The sequence below is a fragment of the Phyllostomus discolor genome, chromosome 11, assembly GCF_004126475.2.
Source record: "Phyllostomus discolor isolate MPI-MPIP mPhyDis1 chromosome 11, mPhyDis1.pri.v3, whole genome shotgun sequence".
NCBI classification, from domain to species: domain Eukaryota; kingdom Metazoa; phylum Chordata; class Mammalia; order Chiroptera; family Phyllostomidae; genus Phyllostomus; species Phyllostomus discolor.
The window spans coordinates 3684452-3706969 of NC_040913.2; the positions used below are offsets into that span (position 1 = coordinate 3684452).

At 58.0% G+C, this 22518-nt stretch overlaps 1 protein-coding gene across 2 annotated transcripts in view; it reads left to right on the forward strand.

Annotated features, from left to right (window-relative positions):
• The window catches only part of TNFRSF19 (TNF receptor superfamily member 19), a 63394-nt gene extending 41991 nt beyond the window's left edge, over window positions 1–21403 (forward strand). For both annotated transcript variants that reach the window (XM_036011203.1, XM_036011202.1), the window contains exons 6-10: window positions 11476–11640; window positions 12090–12215; window positions 15670–15775; window positions 16361–16733; window positions 21354–21403. In XM_036011203.1, the coding sequence (XP_035867096.1) occupies window positions 11476–11640; window positions 12090–12215; window positions 15670–15775; window positions 16361–16733; window positions 21354–21371 (788 nt within the window). In that variant the 3' untranslated portion in view covers window positions 21372–21403. The remainder of the gene's footprint in view (window positions 1–11475; window positions 11641–12089; window positions 12216–15669; window positions 15776–16360; window positions 16734–21353) is intronic.
• Window positions 21404–22518: the final 1115 nt, after the last annotated feature.

Sequence of the window (22518 nt, forward strand, 5' to 3'; positions counted from 1 at the left end):
TGGGGGGTGGGGATTGTTGTCTCCAGGAAGAACAGGCAACTGCCCAGGGGCTTGGCGTGCAGCAGAGGCCGGGGGTCAAGAAGACCTGTGAGCCAGGGGGTTGTGGGGCCGCCCTACCAGTGTGGGATGAGAGACGAGGACGCACCGGCCGGCGGATGTGATTTCTAAAACAGGAGAGAAGTTTCGATCGCTCGCGCTAGTTTCCGCCGGCCCCGCGGTAGACCGTCCTCACCAATCGGGCGTCCGTCGGGGGTGGCAGTGCAGAGCAGGACACGGTGGGAGACCCGTCGCCGGACACCTGGGGTTCACTCCAGGCCCTGGACCGAGGGCGTCCTGGCGGGCAGACTCCCTCACCACCTTGAACCTCCGTCTGCCCCCTGGAGGGTGGGCAGAGCCGTGCGGGGTGGCAGAGCTTGGACGGGACGGGGGGAGCGTCCAGAGGTGGCCCCGCCAGAGCGTGCACGCGGAACCACTGGCTGCCCGCTGGCCGGCCCTCCTCTGGTGCTGGCCGCCTCTGCCCGCCGCTTGGGGCCCCGCCCTGGCCAGGTGTGCCTGGTGGGGTTGGGAGCTGCCCTCGCGGGAGGCCCTCACGGCGCAGCTGGCTTGGGTGTTTTCCTTGCTGATCCTCCCCCCCAGGGGTGGGCAAGACGCCTAGAAAGGGGCCGAGGTGGACTTGTGTGCCCGCCCCGGATGGCTAGGCTGGAGGCCAAAGGGACCTACTCAGGCTGAAGTCTGTCCTGTCCGCCCGGGGTCCGAGGCCGCACGCCCTGTGCGCAGCGAGCCGGGGCTTTGGGCTCCCCGCCCCTCCAGAGCAGGAAGGACGGGTCACCTCTTGGTCAGCCGCTGAGAAGGCATTCCTGCGTGCATGCAGGCGGCTGGGGCGGCTGGGGCCCAGGGCTGGCCAGCAGCGTCTCTCTGAGCCACAGGAGAATGCAAGGGACCCTGTCGCAGCAATCTCCGCTTCGGGCTCTACTCCTCTTCGCCCCTCGCTTCCCAGTAACACGCGCCCACTTGGAGCATTTAAGAGAAATGGACGAAAGCGCACCGGGCGTTTTAGAGCTGCACCCGGCCCGGCAGGGTCGGGGATGCAGATTCCACCTGGTTTCCCTCGGCAGCGTGGACTCCGTGCAGGACGAGCGAGCGCCGCGGTCCGGGACAAATGGTTCTGGAAAAACCCAAAGCGGGTTTCACCCCGTCCAGCCTCTTTCAGTGCGTTTAACCTAGATGTTTGCTTTGTTCTCGGGGGCTTTGTAAAACAAGCCGGCGATTGCGCCGAGATGAGGATCAGATAAGGCTCCGCGTGGGGGAGGAAGGAAGCCAGGTCTGTGGGCCGGAGCCGGTTCAGGAATTTCACGGGCGCGACGCACTGGAAACCGCAGGTCCCGCACCTGCAAGCCCCAGAGTGCGCCGCGTGCCTGAAACACGGCCGTTCTCCCAGGGAAACGTGACTTGTCGCTAGATGACGAATCCAAGGAACTTCACAATAAGTTCTTAAAAGCCATATTTGCTCATTCAAGATCGTTTTTAAAGTCTGGCAGAAAAGGGGGAGAACGCCGGACAGAAAACACCGCCAGCATCAGAGCACACAACGCAAACTGCAGCCTTTTGAGGGTTTCCCTTTGTCTTTCCTCTGCCTGTGCCGCTGATTTTTTAAAAACCGATGTAATTATGCCGTGCGTGTTCCTTTGTGTCCTTTTCCCGCTGGGGAGATAAACTTTTGTTCACCCGTGCTAAACATTTTTCGACCGTATTGACATTCACCGAGCAAAGCGCCGCACGGGTGTTTGGACCGCGGTGGTGCTGGCACTTGCTCTCACCCCGGTGCTGCTGTCCCCCCTCTTTGGGGGGGGGACCCCCTCTGTGGGGTCTTTCCGTGTCCGCACACTAAAGAGTGGATGCCCACGGTGCGTCTGTGGGTCCAGAGGTATTAATATTGTCTGTCTCTTGGCATGCAGTGCTAAATTCTTTCAAAATGAGGGCCTCTGGTAAATGCCTCTTTTAAAGAAAACGAAACAGCCTTGGCTGGTGTGGCTCAGTGGACTGCGTACCAGCCCCTGAACCTAAAGGTCACCAGTTCCATTCCCAGTCAGGGCGCATGTCTGGGCCGTGGGCCAGGTCCCCAGTTTGGGGCGTACAAGAGGCAACTGGTCGATGTTTCTCTGGCACATGGATGTTTCTCTCCCTCTCTTCTCCCCTCCCTTCCTCTGTCTCTAAAAGTAAATAAATAAAACCTTAAAAGAAAACAAAACACATTTAAAAGGAAATACTTTGGGAGTGTTTTGCAATGAATACCAATATAAGTAGTTGTCTATTTTCTTTAGAGGAGGAGACAGAGGGGGGGCGAGGCGGAGGAGGAAGGGGAGGGGAGGTGAATGACGGTGACTTCCCCTGCACCCGAGTGACCCAGCCAGCGGGGCTCAGAAGTGCGGAAACCAGTCCCTGCACCCCGGAGCGCCCGGCGCCCACTGGAGAAGCTGAGCGCAGTGAATGCCGGTGCAAGGGGACGCAGACGGCAGGCACGGAATCCAATCACGTCGGCCCTTTGCTCAGGGAGAATTACTATCGGATTTTTGCTGCATGTGGGCGTGTCCTTTCGTCCCTGCGGCAGAGCTCTGAGGAGCGCGCCGGTGTTCCATGGCCTGGCTTTCTGGGGGCTTACGGGGTCCTCTGCAGGACGGGCCCCCTGAGGCAGAGTCAGGGGTTCCGTGCCCTGAAAGTCTTCAAGTCGCCCGAGGTCCTCAGGTCCAGACCCTGGGTGTCCGGCCGGGGGCCTGCTGTGTGCTGCAGCACTCACTCGGCCCCAGAGACAGGGAGCTTCCTCCTCTTAGCAGCAGAGCTCTTTCCTGCTGGGCTCTGGGGGGCGGGGCGGGGGAACAGGAGGACAGGAGATCAAAGGGAACTTGGCAAAACAGCCCCGGGCTGGTGGCAGGCAGATGGCGGGGCCAGTCCTCCCCAGCAGAGCAGAGCAGAGCAGAGAGCAGAGCAGACATCTGAAGCAGAGGTTCCTTCTGCTCTCACTACGCTGTGTGTGCCATGTGTCGGTTCCGGGGGCTGCTGCCCCCCTCTGCCTCCCCCTCCCTATAGTGCCCTGCTCGTCCTTCCCACCACTCGGCCTTTTGGTCAGTATTTCAGCGTTGTATTGACAGACAAATGTGCTACTGGTGAAGGTGGCTCTGTGGAACCCAAGCCGCGGTCTTCTGCGGAACCAGGTCCAGGGCGGTCTGCAGGGAGGGGCACCTGTGGGCCCTTCCGTGGGGCCCCCTGGGCTCTGGTCGGACGCTTGCTTGCTCGGCCAGACCAGACGGCCCTGGTGCAGGGAGGGGGTGAGGGGAGAAGCCGGGAGAGGCAGAGGGACGGAGGCAGCAAGGACGCAGCGAGCAGCCAGAGGGCCGTGGGGAGGAGTCAGTCCCAGACCAGCAAAAGGCCGCCACCTCGAGAGCTCCCAACGCTGTAATTTCGTGCCGCCGAGCGCAGAGCAAACACACCCGTGCGGCCCGCAGCCGGCCCTGAGGTTTCCCCCTAATGCCGCTCGGGACGGTAATTACAGTTCTCGCTATTATTCCGGGCAGGGCCAGGGCCGGGGCCGGGGCGATCGGGTTACACGTCTGTTGTCCTGTCTGTGAGAAGGCAGAAAACGTGTAATGGATCTCCTAATGATTTCCATTGAACATCATCTTTTTCTAAACCTCATTGGCTCATTGAGGTAAGCACTGTCACCCGGCAGTTTGCTGGAACTGTGTCAGGGCCAGGCCCTCGGCTCTGCGGACGGTGGGGACGGAGCTGGGCGGTCCCAGTGGCCGGGCCCCCAGGGCCTGCGTGTGCTGCCAGCACCCACTTCGCAGGGTTGTCCAGTGACTTCAGATGTTCTTCTCCACTTAGCCCTGGTTGCAGTGAAGTCGTAGAAATAAAAAATTCTTTTTTTATAAAGTTTTTTTAAGATTTTATTTATTTATTTCTAGAGAGGGAAGGGAGGGAGAAAGAGAGAGAGAGAGAGAAACATCAATGTGTGGTTGCTGGGGGCTGTGGCCTGCAACCCAGGCATGTGCCCTGACTGGGAATCGAACCCGTGATGCTTGGTTCACAGCCCGCACTCAATCCACTGAGCTACGCCAGCCAGGGCAGAAATAAAAAATTCTTAAGACAGTTCCTTAGACTCATGTGCTCCGCATTCATTCGTTTCTCCCTGCACAGAACTGCTAGGTGTCTGTAAGCCGTTGACTTGGCTCCCAGGGAGGGAAGGTGTGGATGCCTGACCCAGCTGGGTGGCCGCGTGCCTGGGGCCTGGGGGCGCTCCAGGGGTCCTCGCCCCCCCTGGGCCGTGCGGCTGGAGGCCGGAGGTGGTGACCGGCCCTCCGAGAACGGGAGCCGTTGACTATTACCCAGTCGGCTGTAAATCTCACTTTTCTCTGCCCTTGTCTTCAGTCTCTGTTCGATGTTTATGGTCAGTGAGCTGGTTTAAATGTTGACTCACGAAGAAACAGGTTGTGGTTTGTTAAAGGCCGTCACTAAGTTAAACGAACGTTGGATGAAGCACAGTTTATTTTAAAAGCACAGAATCCAGCGGGCCTGCTTCATTAGGTTGCGGGCTCCAGCGATCGGAGCAGTGATTGGTGTGTGCCCGTGAAATGCCCGAAACAAACATATGTGGGGAAAAGCCACCCAGCAGTTTATGCCAAACCTCTAGTGGAGATTCTCAGTTTAAGCTTAGAGATCACTCCTTACTTTTTTTCCCAGTATTTTTTATCCTCACCTGAGGACCTTTTTTTTTTCATTGCTTTTAGTGAGAGAGGACGGGAGAGAGAGAAACGTCGATGCGAGAGAGAAGCATCGATCAGTTGCCTCCCACACACGCCTGGACCGGGGACTGAACCCGCAACCTAGGGATGTGCCTTGACCAGGAATCGAACCGCAACCTTTCAGTTACGGGACGGTGCTCCAACCGACTGAGCCACACCGGCCAGGGCGAGATTGCTCCTTTCAGTGCACAGAACATTTACTCTTACTCGAGTGTCGGGGTGCACCCTTTGCCGGGGGTCCAGCTCTTGCCCTCTGTGCGCCCACGTTCCGGAGGCGACCAGAACCCGGAGCTGGGGCCCAGGGCCCGGGGCGCGGGATCCTTTCGTCTTTCACTGTAGATGGTGCCAGGCCCCTTCCTGCCTCGGCATCTCAGGACGGGCACTGAGGGCGAGCAACGTGATTTTGGGAAGGGAAGAGAGAGCCACCATCTTCTTAAATGTTCAAGAAACATCTTTGCATAATATACATACGGTTATAATTAAAGGGAGAAAGTGCATATTTTTTAACTGTCGCAAAATAACCTTCTGCTGTTACTGAAGTATGATGGACACACAAGGAGATGCACCGTTTCCAGTGTGCAGCTCAGTGAGCGTGACAGGTGTCACGCACGCCTGTGCACTCATCTCCCCAGCGAGGCCGGAAAAGCTCCCTGTCTCCCCCCCCCCAGAAGGGCAGTCCTGTCCCGCAGTGACGTGCGGGTGGACGCGGCGGCTTCTCTTTGTCTCCTGCCACCTGTCTGGAGGGTGTGGTTCGGACATCTCTCTGTTGTCTTACGTTTTTTAAAATTTATGTATGTGTATCTTAGTCTTTTCTGCCCATGGTTTATCTTCTATCAAGAGACCAAAGGGTTATGGTATTAAAGGTCGAATGTGTCTTTAAATGACTTTCCGCAAAGTCTTCAGTATCAAACTTTTTAAGAAAAGTCATTGAAAATCAATGGTTTCCAGAAAATGTCTTCGTGGTCCTGGGAGGCCTGCTTTTCTTCATGAGAAACGTTGCCATCTTTTGGGAGTCCCGGGACCGGGCTGGCCACTGCAGGGGGCTTGTCCGGCGTGTGCTGCGGCCGGCCCAGGTCTCAGCGAGCCGCGCCAGGGAGGCCTTTGTCACCTGCATCCACGTTACCTGCAGGGGGTGGGGCCTCTGGCCCCCTGACCCGTATCTGGGAGGCCTGCTGTGAGCGCCGGTGCGTGCCCCAGGACCCCGCGGGGACAGACCCAGACTACACTCCCGGTCCGCGAGGAGCTGACGCGCTAGTGCTCCCACGTGCGTGTGTGGGTGGGACCAGGGGTGAGGCCTGAACAGGCGAGCCCAGGGCAGGGTCCCGAAGGAGGGGGGGAGGGGAGGAGGGAGCCACACACCTCCCGCGGAGGCCGGAGGCAGTGCCAGGGGACGGCGGCCCTGGGGGGCGGGGTGGAGGCCCAGGGGGGCTGAAAGCCTCGGAAAGGACCGGTCCTCACTCTGAGGGCCACGGAAAACGAGAACCACAGGAACCACACGGTGGGGCTGCGGTTTTCCAAAGATCCCCCGGCTGCCGTCCAGACCAGGCTTAGGGGAGCCAGGGACGCAGCCCGGCGGCGAGCAGGACGCAGCGATGTTGCCGGTACAATAAATGGGCGCACTCTGGGGAACGGCTTTCCACCCTTCTCCCCGGCGTTAATTATTAGTTTCGTTAGTTTAATTTCATCGAAATGCATTTAATTCCCTTAATTATTAGTCCTAATAACATAGTATCTGTTGTGCTTTGCTCGTTCTGAGTGATGCCAAGAAAGCTACAGAGGCACCTGGCTGATTTCCCCCCTGAACTCGGGCAGCACACGAACTCGGAAGAGGTTCACGTGAGGTGTCACACTGTAGCGTAGGTCTCGCTTCGTCGTCAATGGTTTCCATCCTGTCCGGGCCTCGGGGACACAGACCGGGATCTGAGAAATGACATCACGTGGGGGGCGGGGGAGGGGCATTTCTAACTTCTGACATGAACCACCCTGGAAAGAAAGGACCCTTTCCACGATGGTCTCGTTTCCCTCGAGAAGGTCACGGTCAATGCGGTGTTTCTGGCGGATTCGCTCGTTTAACCTCCTCGAAGAGGCTCTGGGTTAGAGTCCGGGCCCTAACACCCAGCTTTCAGACGCGTTATTTAACTTCTGCCCCAGCTGTTCCACGCACCAGATAAAGATCTTAATAATGTAGGAAAGGTGCCTGGCCCTGGCTGGCGGCCCGGCTGGTCGGGGTGTCTCCGTGCCCCGAAGGGTTGCGGGGCGCATCCCCGGTCGGCGCGCGTGCAGGAGGTGACCGCTGCTGTGTTTCTCTCTTGCATCAGTTTCTTCCCCCACCCCCCAAAATCAGTGGGCATATTTCCGGGTGAGGATACAAAGAAAAGAGGGATCCAGCTTTGGCTGAATTTGGAACCCGCTCTATCTTCCAAACCTCCAGAAAAGCGTGTTCTTGCCGACCTCACCCCGGGGTCCGCCCTTTGCCATGAGCTCTGTCGCCTGTGACGCTGTAAGTACCGCCGGCAGTGCCCGCTCTGCTGGGACAGGAGGCAGCCAGAGCCACAGCCCGCGCCCAGGTTTGCCTGTCAGTGTGGGCCCAGCCCTATTAAACCATCTTTTCCCCCTTAGGAGGTAGCGAGTGGGTGGAAATCGCTTGAGTTTCATCATCTTAGAATAATTTCACAGAAGATTACTTCTTTTCATGCTGCAGTGGGGTAAATAAGAATTACCGCCTTTGCTAACGGCCGGGAGCCCGAGGACGGCGGGACACAGCACCCCCCGGGGAAAGGGCACCCGACCTGCCACGCCTCCCCCACAGTCACGGGCAGGCGGGCCGGGCCCGCTCCCCCGGGAGCAGGGCCCCAGGACCCTCGGCTCGGCCGGCACTCTTGGGGTTAAGCGGACTCCCTGCAGGAACCCGAGGGCAGCCGCCCAAGTTCCCCGTCTTTGTTTCAGTTCCCAGGTGGCAGCCTTGTCTGCTGGTCCCCACTGAAGCAAAACTATTCTTGAGCTCGTGTGTCCTCCGGCCCAGATGTTCGAGGCCACAATAATGTGTTTCTTTTACGGCGTCTCTTCTGCCTCTCCGTGCAGAAGCCTGAAAGCCTCATTGTTCCGTCAGATAAACACGGCAAGGCCTTCTAGGACCGCGGGATCATGGAAAGAAGGAAAACATCCTTGAAAGCAGGAAGAAAAATCCTCTTGCCTTATCGCGTTTGCAGGGAAACGCCGTGGACAGTCTGCTGCCATTTTGTGGCTTCCAACCCTTTCAGCGTTAATTGGGGTGTTTATCTTAATTAATACCCCACGCGGTTATGCTTAGAGCCCGCCCAGTGCCAAAGAGAAATGCAGAGTAATGAGCTTGCACTCTCGCCCGACAACCCTTCTCTGGGCAGCAGCTGGGGGCGAGTCTCCGGTCGGCCCCGAGCGCCTGGGGGCCCCGCTGGTCCCCTCCCCGCCTCCCCAGCCACTGTCCCAGGACAGCTGCCTTCTCGGTCCCCTCCCTCCCTCCCCCTCTCTTTCTCCGCTTAAAGACACGCCCATCGTGTTTGACCTACGTGATCCCGGTGGCTAATAGAGGACCAGGCCAGGCGACCTGGGAGCAGGGTTAAGAGCCGCGGAGACCGAACTCAGGCACGTAATTTACCGAGTCTCCGCTACCGTGACTTTCAGCTGCCTCCGTGTTGTGGTTGAACTTCGGGAATTCCGCCAGCCCTTCAAACCACTCTCCCTGCCTCCCAGGCCTGTGTGTTGAGGGTTTTTTTTTGGGGGGGGGGGGAGGATGCGGGGGGGCAGGGGGGCGAGGAGAGAGACAGAAATATGGATGTGAGAGAGGAGCTGTGGTTGGTTGCCTCCCACAGGCGCCCCAACCGGGGATCGAACCCCCAACCGTTAGGTTGTGCGAGGAAGAGGCTCCAACCAAACCAGCCCGCCAGCCAGGGCCTGCAGGCCGCCTCACACACCCCAACCCTGGGCACCCGCGCGGCTGCATCCCTGGGCCGAGGACCGTCTGTGGCCCGGTCTCGCTGCCACCCCCATCCCCGGGCGTCTCCCCGCCCCCGCCCCACCCCTGGTCTCGCTGGGCGTCTCAGGCCGTCCAGCCAGGACCCACAGACCCAAGAGACTGGGGGACTCTCTCCCTCCCCCGCCTGCCACTTTCTTTTGCCCTGTTGAGAAGAAATACGACCGTTCTGTTCAGTGCCTTATACATACACTGCATTTTCATTTTCTGGATAGAGGCGCTCACATTAGGTGCTGATAAATAAAACCCAAAGCCAAGCGCAAAGAATATTTAAAAAATCTTTGCCGTTCACAGGGCGAGCGCTGGGCTAGGGCGCTCTCGGGCGGTGATGGGGAGGTGCCCTTCACAGCCGCCACCCCCCCCCCCCCCGCCCCAGCCCCCCCGGGGGGCAGATTCGCCCGCCCTTGGCCCTGGGGTCTCCCTGCGAACGGCGGATGAGTGTGGCCCCCCACCGAGTCTGCACTTGGTCTCTATTTCACAGGCTGCTCCTCAGCCACTGCCACGAGGTCTGGACGCGGGCCAGGCAGGGGGCCCTGCGGCTGGGCAGGGGGTGATGAGCCCGGGCCAGGTGGCGGGTCCCCGGAGGGAGGGAGAGGAGGAGAGGGACCCCAGCGCTCAGGAAGAAGGTCTCCAAAGCCCTGTGCCTGCCCAGCTGGAGGCGGAAGGATGTGCCGCAGCCCTTATCGTCCGACGGCTGAGATACAAAGTCCTCTCTGTCGCAGTCAGAGCAAAGCTCGACGCTGCGGTTTCCCGACCGAGAACCCAACCAGAGTAGTGTTGGCGGGGCCACAGAGCTCTGTGCTGGCGTTGCTAAGGACCAGCCTTCCCAGTCGGTGTTTACGGGGGTCTAGCCCACTGGCCCGGCGAGCCCCGGAGCAGCGAGCAAGCGGGGCGGCAGCCAGTGCTGGGCGGTGCCGCCCCGGGGGGGCAGGGGGCTCAGCTGCCCCGAGACGCGGCTCAGACGGGTCTGCAGCGGGAAACACCCATCTCGGCTGGACGGGGGTCGCCACCCTGCCCGTGCACACCCCGGGGAGACGGGGTGGGTGACTTCGGCCTGCCTTTTTGAAGTCAGCGTGTTTGTGGCCACACTGGTTAGTGATTTGAGTCAGAAAGTGCGGCCGGCCGTGCCGATGGGAGCTAGAAGCTGCCAAGTTTCCCCTTCACTTCACTCTGCCGGCTTCTGGCCAGACGCAGACCCTCACACACGCCCCTGCCTGCTACCACGCGCCCCGCTCCGGGAGAGTGTGATTCCCCCCCGGTGAAAACCAACAGGCGAAGTCACGGAGAGGGGGGAGGCGCAGGGTGGAGGGTCACGGCAGCGGACGTGATTCCCGCGGGTCAGCGCGTCTCCTTAGTCACGAACGCCCCGCTTGGCCAGGGGGTCTCCTGCAGACCGAGGGGAGTCTTCTCCCTCCCCACCCCCGAGTGGTGAAGATGCCGTCTGCCTGCCACGGAGCCCCCCTCGCCAATACGTTAAGTCAAACTAGCTTGTCCACCAAGACGGGTCTTTTTTCGTGCCATGACTTGCAGTAAGGCGAGATCGTTTAAAAGCCGGCAGTAGAACCAGAGAGTTTTCCAGTCTCTAACGGGTATCTGTCTTAAAATCTTACCGATCATCCTTGAGAAGCAAAGGGCTTAACCCGCCCCACAGGCAACGCCCCCCCGGAGAGAAGGCGGCCCTGGGGGGTCGGAGGGTCTGCGGCTCTGAGCTGCTCTCGGAGACCGAGTCAGCCCCACCCTGCAGGGCCCCCGAGGGAGCAGCTGTGGGTGCCACTGGGGAGCGCGGGACACGTTGCTGGAGTTCTGGGGGTGTCCTTTCACCTTTCACCTTACGTACACCCGCTGCTTAGCCCTTCGACACAACTTGGCCCGGTGGGAAATAAAGGCCTGAATGTTTACTTTGGAGGGGTGGGGTCTGCTTCCAACAAAGCCACCTCCGTGACTCACGTGCACCAGCCCGGAGAGCGAGCAGGCCCGGGGCCACCCCGGGGCGCCTCCCCGGTTCACCGGCACCGAAGTCGTGACAGGACTGGCAGTCAGGGCCGTTCCAGCAGGGAACTTAAAAGCGAGGAATCAAGCTGGAAATTCTGTATTTATAAACAAACGTTCCGGTGTTGCTCAACAAAGGGAGGACGCTCGAGTAGCTGGACTGCGTGTTTTTGATGGGCTCTTTGTTCAGAAAGGGGAGTCAGGGAGAACAGTTCGGAGCCCGGACTTGGGAACAGCCCCCCGAGGGTGTCTGGGAACTGGTCTGGCAGGAAGACCGTTTTCGGTTCTAGATACAGATGTCAGAAGAGACGCCAATGTGTACTCACCTCAAACGCTGGTGAACAGACATGCCAGGCCAAAAAAAAAAAATGCATACACATATTTGGGTGTGCCTGAAAAGTAAGACCAGGATGATTCCTCAGGAAAAAGATGCAAATCCTATATAATCCTTTTATCGTTCATTTGAAAAAAATGGTGATTTCTTAATTTACTTAATCTTGCTTATCAAGCAACGGGATCTTGATTAAGTCAGGCTATTTGTTACGAACTCCCACTGAGCTCTGCTCCTCTTGTTTTTGTTTCACATTTCCAAGAACGATGTATCCAATGTGGACAGCCACGGGCAGGGCGGGCCTCTCTCCGGGGCTCCCGGGGGGCTGACCCCATTCCCTTGGTTTCCAGGCACCAGCAAGGTGAACCTCGTGAGGATCCCGTCCGCGGCCTCCAGCCCGCGGGACACGGCGCTGGCCGCCGTCATCTGCAGTGCCCTGGCCACCGTCCTGCTGGCCCTGCTCATCCTCTGCACCATCTACTGTAAGAGGCAGCTGATGGAGAAGAAACCCAGCTGTAAGTCCGGGGCGGGGCTCCTTGCGCTTCTCAGCGCTGGGGACACGCGTCTGTCATCACGGGCCCCTGCGGGCTAGAGGGACGGAGGGCCCATGACGATCGGTCACGCAGTCCCTGGTCCCAGAGGGGCCCCGAGGGAGCAGGTTGATTGGCGGGTGGCACCGATGTTGTATAAGGACGTGGAACAGGCAGGGATGTCCCTGGGCCACAGGCAAAAATAGAAATCCTTCCAAGTCCTGGCGACATAAGTCCTCTCCGTTTTGATGTTTTCTTGACACATTACACCCTGTTTGTGCCTCCACCCGAGGAGGAGTGTTTTCAGGTGTGACCACAGCCGTCCTCTTCTTCAACAACGCAAAGGCCGGGGTCGCGCTGGGCTGGGGCGGCGCTGGGAGGGGAGTCCGGCCGGAGGGGCCTGTCCTCACTGATGGGGCCGTCCCCTCCTTCAGGGTCCCTGAGAGCTCAGGATGCTCAGTACAGCGGCTCCGAGCTGTCCTGCTTCGACCGGCCTCAGCTGCACAAGTCCACTCCCCGAGCCCGCTGCCAGTGCCACCGGGACTTGGGCCCGGCCTGCGGTAAGTCCCTGGGGGGGGCGGGGGGGCGGCGGTGGCATGGTGGCGAAGCCAGGGAGACCTGCTCCGGCCTGCCCCGCAGCCGGGCGGCTGCCCGCTCGGTTTCCGCTTAACTAACGCACCGCTTGCTACAGTTATCGCTCGCGCATCTCGCTACATAGTTATTGTTCTCCACCACACTCCAAGGTGTGGCGTGCGTGCGGCATGTCTCTTAAATACGAAAAAGAAAACAGTCTCCTCAAACAGTCTCCTCGTTAAAAATCCTAGAAGTTTGCAGCCACGCTTTCAGCGGGTGTGCCCTTGTTGTTTTGAGTTGTCAGCTGAGTCCAAGCGTGAGCAAGCTTGTGCCCAGTACGAGTGTGCACCCCTCCCGCCCGGCGGGGTCACGCCGAGGCCCACGGAGCCACGCTGCTGCCGCGGGGCTTCTCGGGGCGGAGGGGGGCAGCATCCCGCACACCGGCACCCCCTGCCGGACCTCGGACGGACACGGGCGTTCAGGGCAGTGCTTCAGGGGGGAGCCGGTTTCTGACACGGGGAGCACGGGCGAGGGCCGTGCCGACTTCCCTCGGCACTTACATTCATGAACTCGAGGTCACACCCGCACGCGCCCCGCTCCTGTGCCGACCGCACGGGCCCCGTCTCCCCACAAAGCCAGACTCCAGGGGGCCAGCCCCGGCTGCACCCCTCTTCCTCGCCGCCCAGTGCTCCCAGTGCCCCGGAGCAACACGAACAGCACCCTGGGGTCCCTCCTTCTCTCCGTGAGGCGTGTCCCAACGAGATGGATGTATCCCCTTGGCACTGTCCAACCTTTGTTTTCAAGAGATTACAGGACTTGGGGTTTTCCACCTAGTATTTCACATGTGAAACGAGGAGTTTGCAACAGAACTATTTTTCTACTGGCCACGACTATCTTCTACGGTAGGACTAGGTCTGCGAATGACACGTGAGGCCTCTGTGCTGCGTGGGGGCCCCCTTCTGCCTGTGCCCACGCCCACACAGACCCCGAGACGGCCGCCCGCACCACGCCCCATGCCCAGGCACTGTCCCCTCGACACGAGACAGACACTGGACGGGGACGTTGGCGCAGACTTGGGGGGCAGAGGACCATTTCTTGAGAGATGAGCTCACATTTTAAATGTAGTAAAAGAGAGCTCTGGCAGACTCCGCCCCACCCGGACTTGTGTCTGGAGAGAAGGTGAGCTGCACCGGCCGCCCGGCCTCCTGTCCCCGTGACAGACCAGGACAGAACAGCGGGCTCCGCCGCCCCACGCTGCCGCCGGGCGCGGGGAGGTTCCACGCAACCGCCTCCTCCCGAGTGCAGCTCCCTCCCTTCCTCCTGCCTTTAGCTTTCCATCTGGACACACGTTAAGACTCACAAAGGTGTTGGAGGACTAGGACAAAGAATCCCACATGCGCCCTACTCAGACTCCTCAAGTATTAGCGTTTGTCTCGTTCCATATTTATCATGTTTATGTCGAAGCATGGTAGCTGTGTGTGTATACATACATGTAAAACACATGCTTTGTGTGTTCTGTATATATACAGACACATTGTGTGTGTCTGTATAGAAACATATATACACTCTCTTTTTCACTTGCCGTTTAAAAGTTCTTTGCAGATACCCTGTCCCTTCCCCCCTTAATACTTTGGTGTTTATCTCCTAAGAAGAAGAACATTCTCTTACATACCAGGATTGTTAAATCAAGAAATTAACATTAAGTCACCTGCTACTATGTAGTCTACAGCACACAAAGAGATTTTACAATTATCTCAGTAACGTCCTCTGTAGCAACAGAACCCCAGATCACACTGTTGTATTTAGTTCTCTTCCCTCTCCTCTCATTTAATCTGGAACAGTTCTTGCATCTCCCTTGGTGTTTTATGACACTAACATTTTTGACGAGCACAGGCCAGTGATTTCGTAGCGTGACCCCCCCGTCTGGGTTTTCCGGCCTTCGGTGATGGGCACACTCAGAAACACCCACGAGGCGCTGGCCAGGCGACCTCGAGCCGCTTTGTCAGGGTGGCATCTGCACCCCTTCTCTGCTGCGAAACTATCGTTGTTCTCTCTGCAATGCGTAGTCACCCCTCGTGGGGGATCCCCCGAGATCGTGCCAACACCCCACCTCCTCCAGGCCTCTGCTCAGGAGTCCCGCGTTCTCCGATGAGCCTTCCCCGGGTCAGTCCTCGCTGCGGGGGTTGACAACGGCAGGTTTCCTAGTTCCTTCATTCTTTCTGCGTCCATTTAGTTGGCTTCCTACGGTCAGGAGGAACCTCCCCTTCTTCCGCATTTTTGTGTTTATGTACTCACTTTGATGAGTGTGGACTCCTGGGCCCCGCCCCCTGGGCCAGGTCACCTGCTCTCACCCTTCATTTCCATGCTCAGATTCTCCCGGGCCTGGCCGGTGGGAGGCCAGTGAAGTGGGCTCGTGAGCCCCTCCGAGTCCTTCCGCTATTCTTTCGGTGCCTTCTCACTTCCCAGTATGGAAAGGAGTTCCAGGCCATCTCGTACTTTCCGACTGAGCCCCAGCACCAGCCATTTCTATAGGGAATGGCGGCGCCTTTTGCTTCTAAGTAACGTGGAGAAATGCCACAGTGAGCGTGACACGCGTCACGGAGCACAGTGGCCGAGAACCAGGGCCAGCGCCCCGCGGCCGCAGCGGCCTCTGCAGTGGCAGACAGCCCGGGAAGGCGAGGCCTGCCGTGCAAGGGACTCGGTGCCCGTGTGTGGGGTGTCCATCCTGCTAACACTGATTTGCAGCTGCATCTCAACACACCACATGCGTTTTTCATACTAATATTCTCCTGTTTATAAGAGGGAATCCTCACCTTAGGTTTGAATACACACGTGTGAACATGTCCACATGTAATTACTTCAGGTCCTTTTCTCTGTATGTGTGTCTTTGTATTTAGCTGTGTGCTTTAGTGTGTTTATGGTTTTACCACATAGAATTATGTTTACATGTATGTATACAGGGACGTCTAATAAGCTATTCACCCAACACTGACAGTGTTTATTCCTGGTTTACAGGGCTGGGGAAGATTGATTTTTAAACTTATCTAACCTCTTTATTTCTCAATTTTTTCTTCAATAAGTTTAAGTGCACAGCCCAGTGGACTAAGCACGTTCACACTGTGCGACCGTCCCCACCAACCATCTCCGGAGCTTGTCCCCCTCCCAACCAGAAACCTGTGCCCCGTGACCCTCCCCCCAGCCCCTGGCAGCCGCCACCCTACCTCCTGTGTCTATGAACTTGAAGTTGACCACTCCAGGTACATCATGGGTGGTTCACCATTCCTTTAAAGATACAACAGAGAACCAACTTCAGCCTCGTATCCCCTTCCCTGCAAACTCACCCCGAGGGGATAGAGACAGGCCCAGGCGCCAGGCTGCACGGGCGTGGGAGAGGACAGCCCCAGAAAGAGCGCCGGCCTCACACCTCTGCTGCTCCCCCAGGGCCCGTCCGCCTGGTGCCGTCCCTGTGCTGCGACGACACCTGCAGCCTCGACCCCGCGGCGCTCGGGGGCAGGGCGCACTCCAAGGCCGCCGCACTTCAGGAGAGGTAACTGGGCATCTCGGAAGGGACCTAACATGCTAATCCCTCGTGCAGGCAGGCGCAAGCCTCGTTTCCCAGCTTTTGTGCAAACGCTGGAAAATGGTTCATGGGGGGGCGTCCCTTTTTAATGTCGGGAACGGTTTCTGGCTGTTGGAGGGCGCGTGTGTTTGGCAGGAATTAGGTAAGCCCCTCAGGGTTGCTAATACCCAGTGCAACATTTTTTATTTGTTACACTCAGTTTATTTCTGCCTTATAGTCATGACTTGTGACACTTCTGTCATCTGCAAGTAATTTTTAACATGTCACATACCCATGGAATTTTAGAGCAGCTTTGAAATTCAGTTAAAACCCAAGAAACCACGTTTCAGACACTGTATGAAGTGTAACTACACTGGTTAAAAGTAGGTATATTAATTCAGTTTTAAAGTCAATGGAGGACTTACTACATCGAAGCTGGTCTGTAACAACTAGAATCATGAGTTAATAAAAGGCCATTTCCCCTAGAAAACGTGAAAGCACAGTTCATGCTGCTCCGTGGCGGGGTTTCTGGCCCCCACGGACCACGCTAAGGTCTCTTGCACACGTGCTCAGGAACGCAGGTCCGCGGGGGGAGCCCGCGCCGGCGCTCTTCGGGTCCCTGTCCGTCTCCGGCGAGTTCTCGGACGCCTGGCCCCTGATGCGGAGCCCCGTTGCCGCCGACGACGACGTCTCCTTGCCGGACTCGTGCACGGAGCTCACCGGAGAGGATGCCCACTCTCTCAGTCTGGGGGACGGATCCTGGTCCCCGCACAGCAGTCCGGGTCTGGGCGGCGGCGGCGCTGCCGCTGCGGTCCGGGCTCCCTCTGAAAACTGCACGGGAACTCCAGATTTCCTGGGAGCCCACTCCCCGGCCCACCCGGCGCCCGCCCAGGAGCTGCTGGCCGGCAGGACCCAGCCAGACCCCGCCGCTCCGACGCCTCTGCAGGTGAGCCCGGGCCCCTTCCGCGCGGAGGACCCGGGGGGGGGGGGGGAACGGGATTCCTTTCCGGCCGCGACCTGGGGGCGGGGGGGGGGTGGGCGCTGACAGGGAGGTTTGCCGTCTGCCCTGAAGTCTTGTGTGTTATAGGAGGGGATATTTTAAATTTCAAGATTTTAAAAAACTATTTCAAGATTTTAAAAAACTAATAGGCAATATGTAAGACTACAAAGGGAAGCTATATTTATTTATTTTTTTTAGCTTATTACTATTTAGAGAAAGAGAGGAAGGGAGAGAGAGAGAGAGAAAAACATCGACTTACTGTTCCCCTTATCCACGCACTCATGGTTGATTCTCATGTGTGCCCTGGCCGGGGAATGAGCCCACGATCTTGCTGCATTTTTAAAAAATTCTTCTTTGTAAATCTAACTGCAGATGACCTTGAACAACGTGGGAGTTATGGGAGCCAACCCCTGCCCCCCCCCCCCCCCCATGCAGTAGGGTCAGAAAATCCCAGGAAAACTTCTGACCCTCCAGAATCTTAACAACTAATACAGCCTACTCCGGGGGCGGGCAACAGCCGGGTTACAGTCGTCTGTGTGGGAAGTAAACAGGGAATAATGACACGAGAATAAACTTCGCTTCCCGTGCTCGCGACTGCCGACCTCCTTTCTCCCGCCCCGCAGCGGCCAGAGAAGCCTTAGTGACAACATAAACGTCGGTTAACACGTATTTTGTGTTTTATGGACTCTATGTTGTATTCTTACGGTAAAGCAAGCTGGAGAAAATGTCATAAAGAAAGCCGTAAAAGAAAATATACTTGCGGTGCTGTGCGTAGGTCTTAGAAAAAGACCCACTTGGCGGTGAGCCCGCGGTGCCCGGGACGGTGGTCCAGGGCCAGCGCGACTGGGCCCGCGCCCCCGCCCCCCCCCACCACACGCCTCGCGGAGAGCAGGGTCGCCGGGGTCTGCACACGGCTCCTCCCCTCGTTTCCCCTGCGCTGGGCTTTGGTCCAACACGTGCAGGCACTGCATTCGAACCCAGGTTCCCGAGAGCGCCCCCCTACTCTCTTCTGCTGGCGTTTCTGGGTCTGTTTTGACAGCCCGATCAGCTCGGGTAGAAACTGATCGTCGTTTGCGATCTGGGACTTAGTGCAGCATCAGAACCTTCTAGATCAGAGGGTTTACCCTAAGGCTGGGGGCAGGCGGGGGCCGTAGTCAGGCGGGTCTTTCGGGCCTGCCGCCGGCCTGGAGGCAGCGCGGCACGGGGGACACCTGGGCCCCAAGCCTGCTTTGTCCTCCAGGCCACGAGGTGGCCCTGGCTGCGTCTGACTCGGCGTTTCCCAGGGTTTGCTCCCCGTGAGCGCACACATCGTCCGCGCACGCTCCTCTGCAAGGAGGCCGGGCTCGAGGACGTGAACAGGCAGCCGTCCCCGCGCGGAGGGGGCCCCACCAGTGCCGGTGCCGCCCCAGCCGGGTCCTGGGGGCAGACACAGCGCCCCCTCGTGCGCCCTCGCTGCTTCCGCCAGTAACAGGCCGACGTCAGCACCAGGCCTACGTCAGAACCACACGACGTCAGAACCAGGCTGACGTCAGAACCGCGTGACATCAGAACCAGGCTGACGTCAGAACTTTCAGTCCTTTTTGTAAACTATATTTCCGCAGAGAATTTATAGGAGATTCTATTAAAAACTGGACTGACTCTGGAGAAAGAGTGCTGGCTTTCTCAAGAAGAAGGAAGCGAGGGAGAGACACGTAAAGGGAGGGCAGGCCAGCGCAGCGGGCGGGCTGAGGGACAGAACGGCGCCCGGCTGCGGCCGCGAGACTGCTCGCCGCCCCACAGTGTTTACGACTTGCGCGGTAATCACGAAGGATGCGGAGGCGGCCCGGCGCGGGCCTCGGCGCGGCCGGGTGGGAGGGCCCCGCTGCCCCCACCGCCAGCCCGGCAGCCCCTCCAGGAGCCTGCCGGGCGCCCCAAAGGAGTCTTAGGGCTCCCCCCATGTAGCCTGAGCCCCACTCTCACTTCAGGAGGCTGAAGTTCCTTTTTATCAAGGCAGTTGGCACTGACGGCAAACTCGTTTGCGCGACCTTCGCAGGCGCGTTACCTCCCCACACACGTCCCTGCGGTGTGGGGGGGGGGGGGGGCGGCCCGAGCAACTGGAACCACCGCGCCTCCTGCGGACTCCAGTTTTTCGGAGTGTGGTCCGTCCACAGAACTACCGCTCCCCTTAACTCGGTAGCTTGTCTCCAGTTTTGTGATGCAGAGAACGGAACGTCCTGATACCAATCAGGGAAGAACCAACGCATTCTCCGCCTTTCTGTTCACGTTGTTGGCCAGGCGCACGTGGCGTTGATAAGCAGTGTCATCACAGTTACGCGAGTTTGAAAATTTAGGAACGTCGTTTAGTATACGTAAGAGGTGTCTAACGATGCGAATTCGTTTTCAAAGAGCATTCTCTAGGTTATTATAAAGGTATTTTCAACACAAATTATCAAGGAAAGAAAGTTGTAATTACACATAAATGACAAAGTGTTACATTCCAGTCGCAGTGTAATTTATTCATGAAACGTTATTAGTTTTCCAAGACCTGTTACCTAATGATTAGTACATAATTTCCGTAAATCTAAATAAGACATTTGGAATTCAGCAAAGAAATCGTTAAAATGTAAATCATTTCTGTGTTTGCCCTAAAGTGGAAAACAGCAAATGATATTTTGGACCTGTTCTAAGAGATAATCTTTTCCAGACTCTGAAGGGCATTTGCTCTCCGGCTGCCTTTTCCGAGTGTGGGAAACGCGCTGTCTGGAGCCGGGTCTCCGAAAGGAAGGCGGGGAGGCGGCCCTCCTCTGCCTGTCAGGGGTCGGCGGAGTATTTGACTCTGCCCTTTCTGTTTTCCTCAATCCATTCGATTCCAAAACGCAGTTCAGACTTCCCTCAACAGGCTGCTTGCCCAGGTAGAGAATATACTTACTTCTCACAAAACCCCGATTTCCGCAGCCTACTGTTAGGAACCAAAGCGAAGGACTCCCTTCCCCGGGGCCGTGTTCCCTCGGCCTGGCTCTCCGGAGGGCCCTCCAAGGGTCAGGAAAGCCCTGGGACCCCATGTGGGAGATGTGTGAGCCTGCAGGGCCTTTTTCCTTTTTTTTAAGTATTTAATTTATTTATTTAAAATAAAACCTGGCATTCCTCCCCAGGCATTCACATATACCTTCGGTTTATGAACATTCGTTCCCCTCCCTTCCCCCAGGTTTGTTGAGATGCAATTGACATGCGACACCGAACAGGTTACAGACGCACGGTGTGCTTTGCTACGTGTGTGCACTCACTGCCGACGGCATCACGGCACTTGGGTCTTTACCTGGTGACCAGCTCAGATTCCTAATGCACGTTGCATGTGTCTCCCAGAACTCTGTTGCTGCACAGCAGCTCTCTGTGGGTGGTGGGTGGCTGGGGACTCCCCGGCATCAGGTGAGGACGGCCAGGGCTCAGGATAGAGTGGGCAGGTGCCGGAGCCTCCGTGGGCCTGCACGGGTGCATCGCCGCCCTCCCCAGGAGGGAACGGACCTCAGGTATCTGGGGCAGCATTTTCTAACGTGTTCGGGAGAGTGAAGCCAGCCTCTGTACTTACAGAAAAAGTTCATTTTGGTGTTTTGTTTTTTTCAACCAACATTTTAACTGTCCATGTAAAACCAGGGAAGGGATGGTAGGAAAGGCATGAAGCGACCCGGCTTCCAGTGTTTCAATCTATTAAAATCTGTACTTCCTTACTGGCAAAATGAGCGCCGTCTGCCTCCCACGGTAGTGTGGGTGTGGCTGTCGCTGTACCTGCTGATGGCCGTATGTGACTCAGCCCCCTCTGGTTATCCGGGTGCTCCAGAAGTTTCTGTTTCCATCATCTCCTTGGACCCAGGGGAAAACTTCCTTCATAAACTCACCGGACGCGTCACCAACCCCACTCGGTGGGACACGGGCTCACGAAGAGTGGGCGCTGCAAGGGACGGTTTTGCGTACTCAGCGGCGGTCCCGTGCAGTTGGCCGGCCCCTTGCCCGCCCCTCCTGCAGGGAGGTCCCTGCCCCTTTGTGGTGAGGACAGACCGGAGGGCTCCGCTCTGCAGAGGACGCTGGCCCGTGAGGAGTGTCCATCTTCCAGGGAGGCCCTACGGGAACCTTCCTCCAGCAGCTCCACGCACACCGTGAAGTCGAAGACGGAGGTGGCCCTGTTCATCAGTTTTCTTCCTCCTTTCGGACGAGGGCCAAAGGCTCCTAAGAGCCTCACCTACACAGGGGCGCAACGCAGAAACAAGCCTTTGGTGTTGAAACGAGGTTGGGAATCTGCAGAATTGTTTGCGGATGCATTTTGTTCGCTGGGGGTCACCCCGTCGTCTTCCGGGAGCTACTGGTGAATCTCGAGTGGCTCTGAGTTGTCAGGGAATCTTCCTTCATCTTAGTCTCGGCGCACACAGGCGCCTGGGCACTCCAATCCCTTCGCGTGAGCTTCCTGTCTTGTACGCGATCAGATTCCTGTGCGTCACTAGTAAAAGTTACGTGTGTTAATCTTGACTGTTCCGGTTTCGTGGCTTTAATTTGTGAGGCGTGGTTTTTAAAGCTGTCCTCCTGTCGTTCTTTCAGGACCAGGAGTGCCCGTGAGGAGCCCGAGGGCACGCACGCCCCCCGGCATGAGGACCTTTCGAGGACCTTCGAGGACTGCGCCGTCTGGACCGTGCCTGGCTTCTGCGGAGAAAAGCCGACCCGAACCGAACTGATGAGTTCGAGCCTTTCGGCCCGTTGCTTCTGAGCCAGACCCCTGTGAGCTGGGGCCTCAAGGAAGACGGGGCCGTGGGCGTTCAAGGTGCTTGGCGTCTTCCCTCCGCCAGAGGCTTCCACGCTGCGGGTGGGACCGCAGGGGCTGCTGCTGCGTCCAGTCGGCAGCCCTGGAGATGCCGGCCGACGCCGAGAACCCGAGCGGCAGTCACCTGTGCCCGTGGCGACTGTGGCTTTACCAGACTGAGGACCCGGAGTCCGCAGTTTCACCTGCATTTTCTGCCAAAAATGACTTCACGCCGTGGCGGGTTATCCTGGTCAAGGTTGATGTTAGATCAGGTGCCTTGGTTTTCACGTACAAAGGGTTCCACAGCCTGTGTTTCTCTTTGAGGAAGGTCACTTTCTGTCACCTACACGAATGGGAGGAGGAGCCCGGAACTGACTTCACACTGCCTGCCCACCCCTTGGGTTTACTGGGCGAAGTCCAGGGGCCTCCCCAGGAATTAGGGGACGACGGGACTCTCAGAGAATCCACGCTCTAACTCAGCCGCCACTTGCTTCACAAGCGCCTGGCAGTGGGGGGACTGAGTCGGGGCCGGAGCGGGGAAGGGCCCCCACCCGGCACCTGGTTCTGAGACCGCTGCCCGTGTGCACTCTCGGGGCGTGTGCACTCTCAGGGCGCGTGTACTCTCAGGGCGCGCGTACAAAGTGGGGTGCCTTCCTGTGAAAATCCGTTCATGCAGAAGCATCTGTTACTCTCTTCCTGTGACTGAGCTTAGAAGGGGCAGAGCTTCTCTTTTACAGAAAAGTGGTATTTATACAGATAATGACATTTTCCCTTTCCCTTTCCCTTCCCCCACCCCTTCCTCTGGCAACCGCCCATCTGCTCTGTGTCTGCAAGCTCCGCTGGGGGTTTAGTTTAGTTTAGTGTTTAGTTTGCGTGGGGGACTAGGGCTTCTAGGAACGACAACACAGCAGGTCCCCTGCTGCCGCTGGAACGGGCCACCACCGAGCGAGCGGTCCTGGGAGACCA